Here is a 13072-nt window from a genome sequence, read left to right on the forward strand (position 1 = left end):
GGAAAAAAAAAAAAAAGATTTTAAAAATTCATAAAAAATTGGAACTTTCTCCTACGTTTCTCAAAATGTAATCAAATCTATTCTGGGTCACTGGCAATATACAAATCCATTTTGGTATGAATTCAACCAATAGTTTTGCCACTAGTCTTAACAAATAAACAACCAAACCAAACCAAAAAAATCCTATAAAAGCACTTGGAAAGCGCAGACCTCTGCCAAGGCAGATCACCCCCCCCCCCCCATCACCACCAAAATTCAATCATTTGTTCCTTGTGCCAGTATCAACATTTCCTGAAAATTTCATCAAAATACTTCCATAACTTTTTGAGTTATCTTGCTAACAGACAAACAAACAGACAAACCCCGATGAAAACATTACCTCCTCGGCAGAGGTAAATATGTCCAAACTTCGAGCTAAAAAAGAAAATTAAAAAAATTCATAAAAAATTGGAACTTTAACCTACTTTTCCCCGAATATTATTATGTATTATTATGTTTACTCTGTTGTTTTGACTTGGTATTTTTATTTCACTGTTTTTAATTGTACAGCTGCTTTTATGTCTTTTTAATCTATTCTTGTATTTTAGTCTATTTTTTTTTTTTTATAATAATAGCTTTATTTGTACAGCACATTTAAAAACAAAGTTTATAAAGTGCTTTAACAGAGGGCACAACAGCAGGATACAAGAAGTAACTAAAAACACTAAAACAGAAGCAACACAATAAGAGAGATGTGTACAACAAATGCAAAAAACACAACACTTCAAATAAATTAAGTGAATGGGAGGAAAGAGGGCAGGGATAACGTAACATGAGGCTGTCAAATCAATGCAAAAAATGAAGAAATTAGATAAAACATCACATTTTTATTTTGCTGTATGACACTATTTTAATTGTACAGCTGTTTTGTGTTTTTTATCTATTCTTATATTTTTCTTTCATTTTTGGTTTTTCCCCTGTAAGTCACTTTGGAAAAAAGCATCTGTCAAATGCATAAATGTAAATGTAAAATGTAATCAGATCTATTCTGAGTCATTGGCAATCTATAAGCCCAATTTGATATGAATTCAACCAATAGTATTGCTGCTGGAGCGTTAACAAACAAACAAACAAACAAACAAACCAAAAACAATACCCTTTGCCTCCCTTTAGTAATAACTAGTGATGTGATGTTCACGAACGAATCGAATCTTTTGAACGGCTCTTTGAAATGAACGATGGGAATCGAGTCTTTGTAAAGAGCCGTTCATTTTTTTTTTTTTTTTTCAAGGAGGGAGTGTCCAGTTGCCTGTCAATTTAGCGTCACAGGGGACTGTGCAGTGATATATATATGTATGTATGTCATACATACAGCTTTTTATAATGTTCAAAATATGTAAAACATTATTTATATTATTTCTTTTTCTACAATCCCTTATTTTTATATACAGAGTAGAAGTGAGAGAACTCCTGATGTGGTATCATTTTGATATTTGCATTAGAGATATCAGGTATTTTGCAATGTTATTTGAAGTATTTTATTTACACTACAGTTTTTTTTTTTTTTTTAGGTATTTCAGTACTGTAATTGCAATGATTAATCACTGTTGTGTTTTGTGCATTTTTTTTCCATATGTTTACACACATTTATTGTTCTTGTTTTGAGAAGAATAAAATGTTACTTCAAAACAAAATGCTTTATTTTCTTCTTCATTTTTAGGCTACAGACTAGTCCACATAATATACCGTGATGTTTTTTGTCAAATTCCAGCATTTGCCTAATGTCACCTCTCATGTCATGTATTTAGCCCACACATTTGAACTAACTATTCTTTTTTAAGGTAAGATAATATTTACTGCCGCGCCACTTAAACACCATTAAAATGTAATGTCAATCATCACATGTAGCCTATTTAGTCATTAAAACACTGGTGTTTCAAAATAATGCAAAAAACACAAAAGAGCCAGTCTTTTGAACGGCTCTTCTCAGTGAACGGCTCCCTTCAGTAATAACTCCATCCACTTCCGGTTTGTTTCAGGCCGAGGTCCAAAATATCCGGAGAGAGTGGGACATCATACAGACTGTCTCAATAGATGATCTCTGTAAGTTTTCAAACACATGAAGAAGAAAAAAAAAAAGCGAAGAAGAAGAAAAAGTCCAAATGGAGGAAGCGGAACATATAAAAGACTCTGTCCAAACATGCATAGACAGTCATAAAGACCAGCTGTACAGTCTGAGCTTGGACATCTGGAGCTGTCCTGAACTCTCCGGTGAAGAGACCCACGCACACGACACGCTGGTCCGCTTCTTCTCCACGGACGCTGCGTGGACGGTGGAGGGGTCCTATAAGCTCCCCACCGCCTTCAGAGCTACCTGGGGTCCGGGTAAGGGTGTGGGAGACGGAGACGAGGTTCCGGTGGTGAACGTGGGGTTCCTGTGTGAGTACGACGCACTGCCGGGGATAGGACACGCGTGTGGACACAACCTGATAGCAGAGGTGGGGGCTGCGGCGGCTGTGGGCCTGAAGGGGGCTGTAGAGAAGCACACTGACCTGCCTGTACGAGTAAAGGTAAAGCAGACAAGGAGAGGAAGTGACCCACACACCCCCTACTACTGGGGTGTCAAACTCATGCTAGTTCAGGGGCCACATTCAGCTTAATATGATCTAAAGTGGGCCGGACCAGTAAAATAATATATGTAACAGGATAAAAAACTAATAAATAATGTCAACCCCAATGTTTTCTCTGTTTTTGAGTAAAAAAAAAAAAAAAAAAAAAAGTCAAACTCTGTAATGAAAATGTCAGTGAACTGCACTTGAACATGATATGAACAAATATGAACAACCTCAAGATTTTAAAGAAACATACAGGGTGGGGAAGCAAAATTTACAATGAACATTTAGTTGTTTTTTCTCAGCAGGCACTACGTCAGTTGTTTTGAAACCAAACATATATTGATGTCATAATCATACCTAACACTATTATCCATACATTTTCAGAAACTTTTGCCCATATGAGTAATCAGGAAAGCGAATGTCAAAGAGTGTGTGATTTGCTGAATGCACTCGTCACACCAAAGGAGATTTCAAAAATAGTTGGAGTGTCCATAAAGACTGTTTATAATGGAAAGAAGAGAATGACTATGAGCAAAACTATTACCAGAAAGTCTGGAAGTGAAGGAAGCAACAAAAAAGGTACCAAAGCTTTTATTAAAGCTCTCAAATCCAAAATCCTAAAGGATCCAACCAAATCCATGAGAAAAATGGCAATTGAGCTTGAGGTAGACAACAAGACCGTTAGAAATGCAGTAAAATATGATTTGAAGTTAAAATCTTACACAAGAACACCAAAACACTTGTTGACAACAGCTATGAAGGAAAAGAGATTGGAAAGGTGCAAGAAAATTATTACATGGTTCAAGAAAAAGTCCTCCATTGTAACGATCTTTTCAGATGAAAAGATCTTCACTGTCGATGCTGTTCTGAACCGCAGAAATGACAGATTTATCGCAAAATCTCCTTTGGTGTGGCGAGTGCATTCAGCAAATCACACACTCTTTGACATTTGCTTTCCTGATTACTCATATGGGCAAAAGTTTCTGAAAAGGTATGGATAATAGTGTTAGGTATGATTATGACATCAATATATGTTTGGTTTCAAAACAATTGACGTAGTGCCTGCTGAGAAAAAACAACTAAATGTTCATTGTAAATTTTGCTTCCCCACCCTGTAAGTGCAATGTTATCAATATCATGCCGTAGTTTATCATTTACAAGTCGTGTATTACAACTTACAGATCACAGTGGATCTACAAATACACAAAACATTTAATAACGGACAGAATATCATTAAAATTCCACATCCTTCTCTAAAGACATTTCAGGTTGGTCATATTTGCTCTGGTTATTCACATTTTTTGTAGAAGGCCTAGTCTAAATGTAAACATTTTTGTGTATTTTGACTTTTTTTTCCACAAAAGAGGAAAATTAGTGTTTTTCATTATTTATAGGTTCTTATAATAATATTTTACTGGTCTGACCCACTTTAGATTGAACTGACTTAAAATGACTTTAACATCATTGACTGTTAATATCTTCAGTATAATTTTTGCATTTCAGACATTCATCCCAGGGGCCAGATCGGACCCTTCGGTGGGCCAGTTTTGGCCTCCGGGCCGCATATTTGACACCTGTGCCCTAGTCAGTTCAAGTCCTGATATATATATGATTAGGAATCCTGCCAGGGCAGATAGTAATTTTAGTTTGTCCTAGGACAAACTCCAATTACTATCTGTCCTAGTAGGATTAGGAATCCTACTGGATTTCAATCTCTACTGTGACATATATATATATGTATGTGTGTGTGTGTGTGTTTAAAAAAAGAAATCCAACATAACATACATCCTATGTCAAACTGAAATTCTATCAATTATGTAAATATTATATTATTATTACTTTTTTTGTGTGTTTATCTTATACTCTCCACCTGTATTATAAGAACTATAAGTGTAAAAACTCCTCACACATCAATTCAGGCTTAATATTCTAACATTTATATCCTCTATTTATCATATTAGACCAGTGTTTTTTAACCTTGGGTTCAGGACCCCACATGGGGTTGCCTGAAATTTCTAGTAGTTGAGAAAAACAAAAATAAAAATCTTACTAATAAAAAATATATGTTGAGTTCAGAGAGACAATCCCAACACATAACAGACATGACAAACTGTGAAGCTGAAACTGAAGCACTGTGGTACTGTTTATCTGTCAAATGTTCATTGTGGTCAGTTTCAGATGCTGCAGCTCTTTCATAATTCATAGTTTGAGTTCTTGTTTGTTCAGTATTAATTGTCAGTCTTGTAAATCCAAGCTGGGCTGACAGTACATATCCTGACCAAGGAAAATAAAATTCTCACTTTGTGCAGTAATCTACACCTGGCTTTTCTGCCAGGCAAACTATTACATGATCAAAAACAAATTAATTTTAGCAAAAAAAAAAAAAAAAGTTTCCGTTTTAAATGTTTGGGGTTGCCAGAAATTTGTGATGTTAAAATGGGGTCATGAACCAAAAAAGGTTGGGAACCACAGGGTTAGACTATTAACTAATCATTTACTTTAATTTACAAACACAAAATTGGAATTTTACTCTTAAGTGTAAACACTGGTTCAACCAATTTGAAGTTTTTGTAGAAATGTGTAGGCTTATAGGTGTCTTAAATCATTTATACCAGTCAGTCATAACATTATGACCTCTGACAGGCGAAGTGATGTTAATTTGGATTATGTCATTCCAGTGGGGCCTGCCAGTGGAGCATTGTGACACAAATCGCTGGGTCAGAACATCTCCAGATCTTGTTGGACTTTCCAGAACTGGTCTAAACAACAACAACCGGATCTGAGCCAATCGAGTATCTATGAGATCAGAAAATTATTACCACCTGTCTAATATTGTGGAAGTTCCATTTTTTCCACTAAAACTGCTCCGACCCAAGGCCTAGACTCCACCAGACCTCTGAAGGTGTACTGTGGTATCTGGACCAAGACGTCCAGATACGTCCAGATCCCTGAGGTCCTGGAAGTCGTAAAATGGGAGGGATTGGACTTGTTTATCTAGTATGTTCCACAGATGATCAGTTGTCCTGATATTGGGATGTCCTTCCTTAGTACATTTTCAAGGTTCAATTTATTTGTCATTATATGTATTTATATGAAACAAAATCAGTACTCAGGACCAGCAATGTACATCGTAAAAATTCCTATAAAATTAGTTCTATATTAAAATAACAACAGCAAAACCTGATAATTAAATAATGCAGTGTAAGATTAAAATGAGCAGTTGGTACTAACCACTACAGACCAGGAAAAAACAACTAGACCTGCAGCAGTTGTGGAGATGTTCTGACCCAGTCTTCCCCGTTACAATATGGACCTGGTCAAAGTCACTCAGTTCCTTACATTGCGTATTTTGTTCCTTCCAAACACATCCGCTTCAAAGACTAAATGCTCACTTGCTGTCTGATATATCCAACCCAGTGAAAGGTCCCACTGTAATGAAATAATCAATATTATCACCACTTTTCCTGTCAGCGGTCATAATGTTATGGCTGATTCATGTATATAACCTGTATTTAAGTGTTGTGTGCTATTTTCCTTAGGTGTAGATTTTGGTGAGGATGCTGGACACTTATCCCTCTCAAAAAAACACAGAAACACTTCCAAAATGAAATTCAAGGTCTCGGAGTCTTTATCTTTTTTAGTGCTTTTTCATTTTTAAAATATGACATTGAAACATTTGTACAAAGTGTTTTTCATAGCTCTCATTCTCTAACTGATTTGACCCATGTTTTGATCAGATCTCGTCTAGAAGTGTTAAAGAATTATTCTGCTTTTCAGTCAGCTTAAACAGAAGGTTTTGGACTTTAACAGAAATATCAATGAAATACAAAGTAGTTATTAAATAAGAAGGGTCACAGTGAAGTACAATTAAATGGCATTGGCATGAATAAGCGACATTGTCACAGTTAAAGTGATTTTTGTAGTTTGCTTTACAGTAATATTGACATTTTTACAATAGGCAGATACATAAAAGGTAAAAATCAGTGCATCGAAAAAAAAAAAAATTAACATTGACATTTGACTGTAATTTAACCCTTTAACCCCTGACGTGTGTGTGGTGAGCGTTCTGAATATATAATTTATTTTTGAAGATTCCAAAAACTGTTTGCCCAATAGGAGACATTTTAAAATGTGCTGATAGAATAGACCTTGTTCTTTCCATGGACATCTGAGCATGCTCAGTACCACCTGTGGAATGGAGGGGGTAAAACACAGAACAGTGAGACCGACTCACTGTAAAAATAGATGGTTTGGGCTTTTTTTTTTTTTTTTAACATAATTTTCCTTGTGTTTTTTTGTTTTTACTGTTGTTTGCAGTGTTGTGGGGATTTTCTTTTGTTTTCTTTAATTTTTTTTCTGTTTTTTTTACTGAGTTTTGACCTTGTAACTGGTTTTTGGAGTTCAACCAGGTGCCAAAAAGTAGCTGGACTGATTTAGGAAAAAAACAACCCCAAAACAAAAACTACTGGGCCACAATTCAAATACTTGTTGTCAGTGTGTTCCAGTTCACAGTTCATGTTCAACATCCTAAATCTCTTATTAATGTACTTTCTGAGTGCATTATTATTAAAAACCTGTCAAATTTAAATTCCTCTCTTTGTCTTTTTCTATTACTTCACCCTGTTTTGACCCTAAAACACAAAGTAAAACAAAACCACTGAAGAAAAGGAACACAAACACATACTCACAGCAGCTTTTATGACACTGAAACAGACGTTAATTTACAGCAGCACGTTTACCTGGAATAATGTCTCAGGGGTTAAAGGGTTAATGTGTTCCCAAAGTTCAATTTAAATCTACACCCATGGATACATTGAAGGATAAACTAAAATCAAACCCATTAAATGACTAAAAATGATGGAAGGAGAATCTGAGAAGACTGACAAACTTTACTTCTTTGGATTGGTTAAACTGTTCTATCACAGATAACTGTTCTGGGGACTCCTGCAGAGGAGGATATTGGAGGAAAGATCGACCTGCTGAACGCCGGAGCCTTCGCAGACATCGATGTGGTCTTCATGGCTCATCCAGCTCAGCAGGATGCGTCCTTTCTACCCTGTGTAGCACTCGATGGGTATGTGTCTGTCCACAGCTCATATGGATTCAAGCTCTGTGTCTCATTTTTGTCCCTTTTTCACTTATATTTTAGCGTTTGTATGGATTGAATCAATTTTTCCAAAAACTTCATAGTCAGTGTTTTACAGGCCAATAGTGAAGTACCACGGTAAGGCGTCTCATGCTTCTGCGGCCCCCTGGGAAGGCGTCAATGCCCTGGACGCTGCTGTGTTGGCCTATAACAACCTGTCTGTACTGAGGCAACAGCTGAAGCCAGAGTGGAGAGTTCATGGTGAGGAACTGGCAGAGACTACGGCTTTAAAACAAGTGGGGGCGGGCACAACAAACACCGCCCCTCGCACGTATTGTAGCTTATTTTGGCATGGATCCAGCTGATGTCATCATGCATGTGCTGTTGTTAGCATATCAGCTGCCTCTATATACGTACCAAGTTTTAAGTAAATTGAAAAAAAATATATGTTTTTATAGGCATGTGAAATTTCGCCCATTACAAGTAAATAGGAAAAAAAAAAAAAGATTAAAAAAAAATTTATAAAAAAAATTGTAACTATAACCAACTTTTCCCAAAATGTAATGTCATCTATTTTGGGTCACTGGCAATCTATAAACCCAATTTGGTATGAACTCAAGAAACAGTTTTGCTGCTACAGACATTTGAAATTTCGCCTATTATAAGTAAATGAGGGAAAAAAACAATTTAAAAAATTCATCAGAAATTTGAACTTTGACCTGCTTTGCCCAAAATCTAATCACATCTGTTGTGGGTCACTGGGAATCTATAAACCCAATTTGGTATGAATTCAACCAATAGTTTTGCTGCTAGAGTGTTAACAAACGATCAAACAAACAAACCGAACCACAAAAAAAACAATACCCCTTGCCTCCCCTTTGGTGGGGTGGGGTAACAATCACTATGTCGTAGTACAGTGATTCTTAACCTGGCATGCATGACTCCCACCACGGGGTGCCAGAGATCCCAGGGCAGGGCGTGAGGCTTTGTCTGCTTTGAGGTGACAAGTTGTGAAAATTATATTTGTTCATGTTACAGAACAAATACTTAATGAATCCACTGAAAACATATTTTGTCTGCATTTAAAATGTCAAACTATTTAGTAGCCTCTTGACCTCTGAAACTTTGTGACCCCCACAGCCAGAACGACAGTCTCGTCAGGTCAGATAGATCATTCATCTGAGTTTTTTTTTTTGTCAGTGTATAATCATATGTATAGAACACCATGTCTGAGAAATGTAAAAATACAGATTACTCATCAGTATTAAAAAAAGAAAAATCGAGAGTTGACTTTGGTTTTATTGAAGGACTAGATAGTTTTGGTTGAGGGGGGCTGGCTTGTCTTGGACACAAGTAAGAAAAGAAAAAAAAGGTTAGGAACCACTGTCCTAATATATAACATCTCAAAAGAACATTAAGTAGACCCGAGTAATGTTAGTTATAATGCTGCTAAAGATGTACTGTATGTGTAAAAAGCACATACACTATATGGACAAAAGTGCTGGGGCACGTTGAATTCAGGTTTTTCTTTAATAACAGGTGTCTGGGATACAAAACAATGTTTATATCACAAATCAGCATGAACAGGACATCTTACAGCTGTAGCCATGATGTGTCCCAATATTTTTGTCCATATAGTTTATAAATATCAATATTTCCTTAAAGTTTACTGTGAGATTTTTCTTTCTAAGTGAGATGTGAAGAAAGTAGACGGTTAGTTGTGGTAAAAAATTATTATTCACTGTCAGAGCATGAAAAATATTTGGAAATTTGCAATTAATTCATTTAATTAATTTATTTTGTATTAGTACATGATGACTTATTTAATGTATTTTTCCAAAACAACATTAAGTTCCCCCTGAGCTTCTTCCAGTACCCCTTTGAGACAGACTGCTCTAAATAATGGTTTTATGGCTTCATGCCATCTCACAAATTATTTTGGGTTCCAAAACACAGGAGAAGTAGATTTTTGTAAACATCTGAGGTTTGTCTACTTATTAACGTCTTTAATTTGTTTTTGTTTTTTTCCGCTGTGGAAAAGCAGTTTGCACCAATTTGAAAGATGCACCCTAATGTGTAATTAGAAGTACATCACAACATGAAAGTGTCTGTGTTAAAAATGAAAATAAACAGGCTCTAATCACACAGTTTTAGCCTCTAAATCCACATTTGCTCTGCAACCGTTTAGCATTAGCTCGTCTTTCAGTATGATCATTTTCTTCACCACAGGCGTCATCAAACACGGAGGGCTGAGGCCCTACATAATCCCCGCCTACACCGAGTTAGAGTTTTATCTGCGCACGCCGTTGGTTAAGGACCTCAGTGACCTGAAGGCCAAAGCTGAGGCTTGTTTCAGGGCAGCCGCTACTGCAACTGGTTGCCAAGTAAGATTACACAAAAGTTTTATTTACCATTGGGCTTCCCACTCAAAACATAGTAGATCCTATTATATCCCTCCATGTGGATTTACCCTGAAGATGCACAGATGTACAGACAATGTTTGGATGTTCATATAGAGAAAAGCAGTGTCTGAACTGACTGTGCTGTTACGTAACATTGTCCTTTTCAACATATTCCTGTAATTACGCTCAGAGGCCTGTTGATGTTATGTAATTCAGTGTATCTTAGGGCAGCTGTTCTCCTATGTTTGCACTTAATTTAAGCAGGTTTAACACCACAGAGCATGCATCGTTTCACATATTGGTTAAAGATTAAAGCATTTTTTCAGTTTGCTGTTCTTCCGTGTGTAAAATCTAACAGGTTGATGATGTTTTTAGGTGGAGATAACCTACCCGAACCCTGCCTACTATAACATCCTGCCTAATGACACACTGGCAAAGCTGTATGAAAATAATGGAAAAGCTTTGGGGATTCAGTTTCCAAAGCAGCCATCCAAGTTCTCTGGTAAGTAAAAGTTAAAACAAAGAAAAAATGTTGTTAATACAGAGTTGAGAATTCATCCCTTTTGTGTATTGCCCAAAATCAGTAAAAAAGATAAGCCAAATAATTGAGTTCTGCTTGGCTACACTTGTTAAAATGAGAATAAATATAGAGGCCGTGAAACGCTATAATGGGGGAAAAAAATGCTTAAATGATCAAACAAAGAGAAAGTTATTTAAGATAGCCTTAATATTCTTAAATTAAAAAGTTTTGCAAGTATTCTCACTTAAAATAATAAAAACAATCTTGCTTCTTTGCTGAGATATTACGCAATCCATGGTTTCGAGTTTGCTACTCATTAACTCTAGTTGGAAGTTAGCTATGTTTTCTTAAAATGTAATGACTTCTCTCTGAAAAACGTTGCTTCAAAAGGTTATCTTTCTCTTTAGAAAAAAACATTTCCCAGAAACTAGGCTTTTTAACTTTTTATGAAATTATTTTTGCACTTTCTTTCGCTCTCCACTGTCTCTTGTCTAAACAGAAGAAGAAGGTATTTAAAAAAATGAAAGCGTTACAGCCTATCTTTGATCTCGTTATTTGCTTTCATGTTGCCCACAGAATCAACAAAGAATGGTTATCACAGTGAATTTCTAATTATCTGGCAGGTTCCACAGACTTTGGCAACGTATCATTTGTAGTCCCTGGTATCCATCCTTTCTTCTACATCGGCACTGAAGCACCTAACCACACAGAGGAATACACCGAAGCAGCAGGTACGGCATTACGCCTCTACTGGGAAGCCATGTTGTGTCTCGTAATGAAACCGAGCTGCCCTGAGATCCGGTTTTCCTCCCTGTCATCTCTTTCCAGGTCACATGTTTTTTCTTTTTTTCCAGTTGATAGTTTGGTTTATGGTTTATTTTCCCTGCTCTGCTGCGCTTTCTTTTCTGTGCCAGGAGCTGAAAAGGCCCAGTTGTACACCCTGAGGACAGCCAAAGCCCTTGCCATGACAGCTGTGGATGTAGTGTGTTGCCCTGATCTGCTGAGGCGAGTCAGAGAGGACTTCAGTCAGGCCAAAGTGAAACAGGAGAAATGACTAGAAGGCAGAGATCCAGTACTGTGATTATTATGGGAACTGATAGACTTAGCTGCTAGGTTCTAATTCTAATAGTTTATTTATTTAACCAGGTAAGTTAGTTGAGAACTGATTCTCATTTTCAAAAGAGACAAACAACTAATCACTCTCACATTTACACTTATGGGCGATTTAGATTAACCAATTAACCCACTAGAGCATAAGTGTCAAACATACGGCCCATGGGCCAAAATCGGTCTGCCATAGGGTTCAATTCGAATTTGTGAAATGCAAAAATTACTCAAAATCTTACAAAAAACTGACAATATTAACTATCAGTGATGTTAAAACCATTTTAGGGACTGGAATGAACTAAATTTACTCTTGAACATATAGGAGCCTGAGATCATGTGCATAATGAGGCACCTTAAACAATGAGATGGACCATGTTTATACTGATTGACCTACGTAGGATTGTATAATTGTATTCTTTAATGTCAAGGCACTGTTCGCTTGTTGTCTGTTTTGTTCTTTGTAGAGGTTGTTTTATTTTGTTTTTATACATTGCTGTCACTTAGGTTACTGGCTTCATATCTTTTCACACACAAAGGCATGTTATATACATGTAACCTGTGACTGAAAAAAAAAAAAAAACTCAATAAAATAAGTAAAAAAAAAATAATTTAAGTACTGGTTCCACATACAGACCAATATGATCTCAAGTGGGTCAGAACAGTAAAATACTATCATAATAATCTATAAATAAAGACTACTTCAAAATTTGCTCTTTATTTTAGTGTAAATTTTTGGTCTTTTTTTTTCATAAAACAATTCTGTTGGTCTATTGGACAGTTTTAGAAATATTTAACCAATGAAAAGTGCTGAAAACAGCGTGTGACTACATCTCTTAACTCCATTCATTTATTTAGAACGTAGGTGTCAAACATATGGCCTGTGGCCCAAAACTGGCCCCCCAGAGGGTCCAAACCGGCCGGAGTGATTAATTTGTGGAATGCAAAAAATTACTAAAAATGTTACAAAATATTGTTAAAAATATTTTAACAATCAATAATGTTAAAATCATTTTAGTACTGGTTCCACATACAGACTAATAGGATCTCAAATGGATCAGACCAATAAAATACTATCATAATAACCTATAAATAATGACTCCTCCAAAATTTGCTCTTTATTTTACTGTAAAAAAAAGTCAAGTGACATGAAAATGTTTACATTTAGAAACTATCTTTTCACTTAAAATGTGAATAACCTAAACAAATATGAACAAACTGAAATGTCTTAAGAAAAATAAGTGACATTTTAATAATATTATGTCTGTTACTGTTTTGTGTAAGTTGTAATGCACATGTATAAATGATAAACTGAGGCATAATGTTGTCAAAACTGCACTTAGTTTTCTTAAGAAATTTCAGGTTG

At 35.9% G+C, this 13072-nt stretch overlaps 1 protein-coding gene across 1 annotated transcript; it reads left to right on the forward strand.

Moving 5' to 3' along the window:
* Positions 1–2035: 2035 nt before the first annotated feature.
* On the forward strand, positions 2036–12326 carry LOC115413791 (peptidase M20 domain-containing protein 2-like). Its single transcript, XM_030126884.1, has 7 exons — positions 2036–2549; positions 7520–7668; positions 7799–7941; positions 9910–10064; positions 10458–10584; positions 11226–11333; positions 11517–12326. Exons 1-7 carry the CDS (start codon positions 2142–2144, stop codon positions 11654–11656), a joined length of 1230 nt encoding a protein of 409 aa, XP_029982744.1. The 5' UTR covers positions 2036–2141; the 3' UTR covers positions 11657–12326.
* The last annotated feature ends 746 nt before the right edge of the window (positions 12327–13072 follow it).

Source organism: Sphaeramia orbicularis, chromosome 22 (genome assembly GCF_902148855.1).
Source record: "Sphaeramia orbicularis chromosome 22, fSphaOr1.1, whole genome shotgun sequence".
In the NCBI taxonomy this organism is placed as follows: Eukaryota; Metazoa; Chordata; class Actinopteri; order Kurtiformes; family Apogonidae; genus Sphaeramia; species Sphaeramia orbicularis.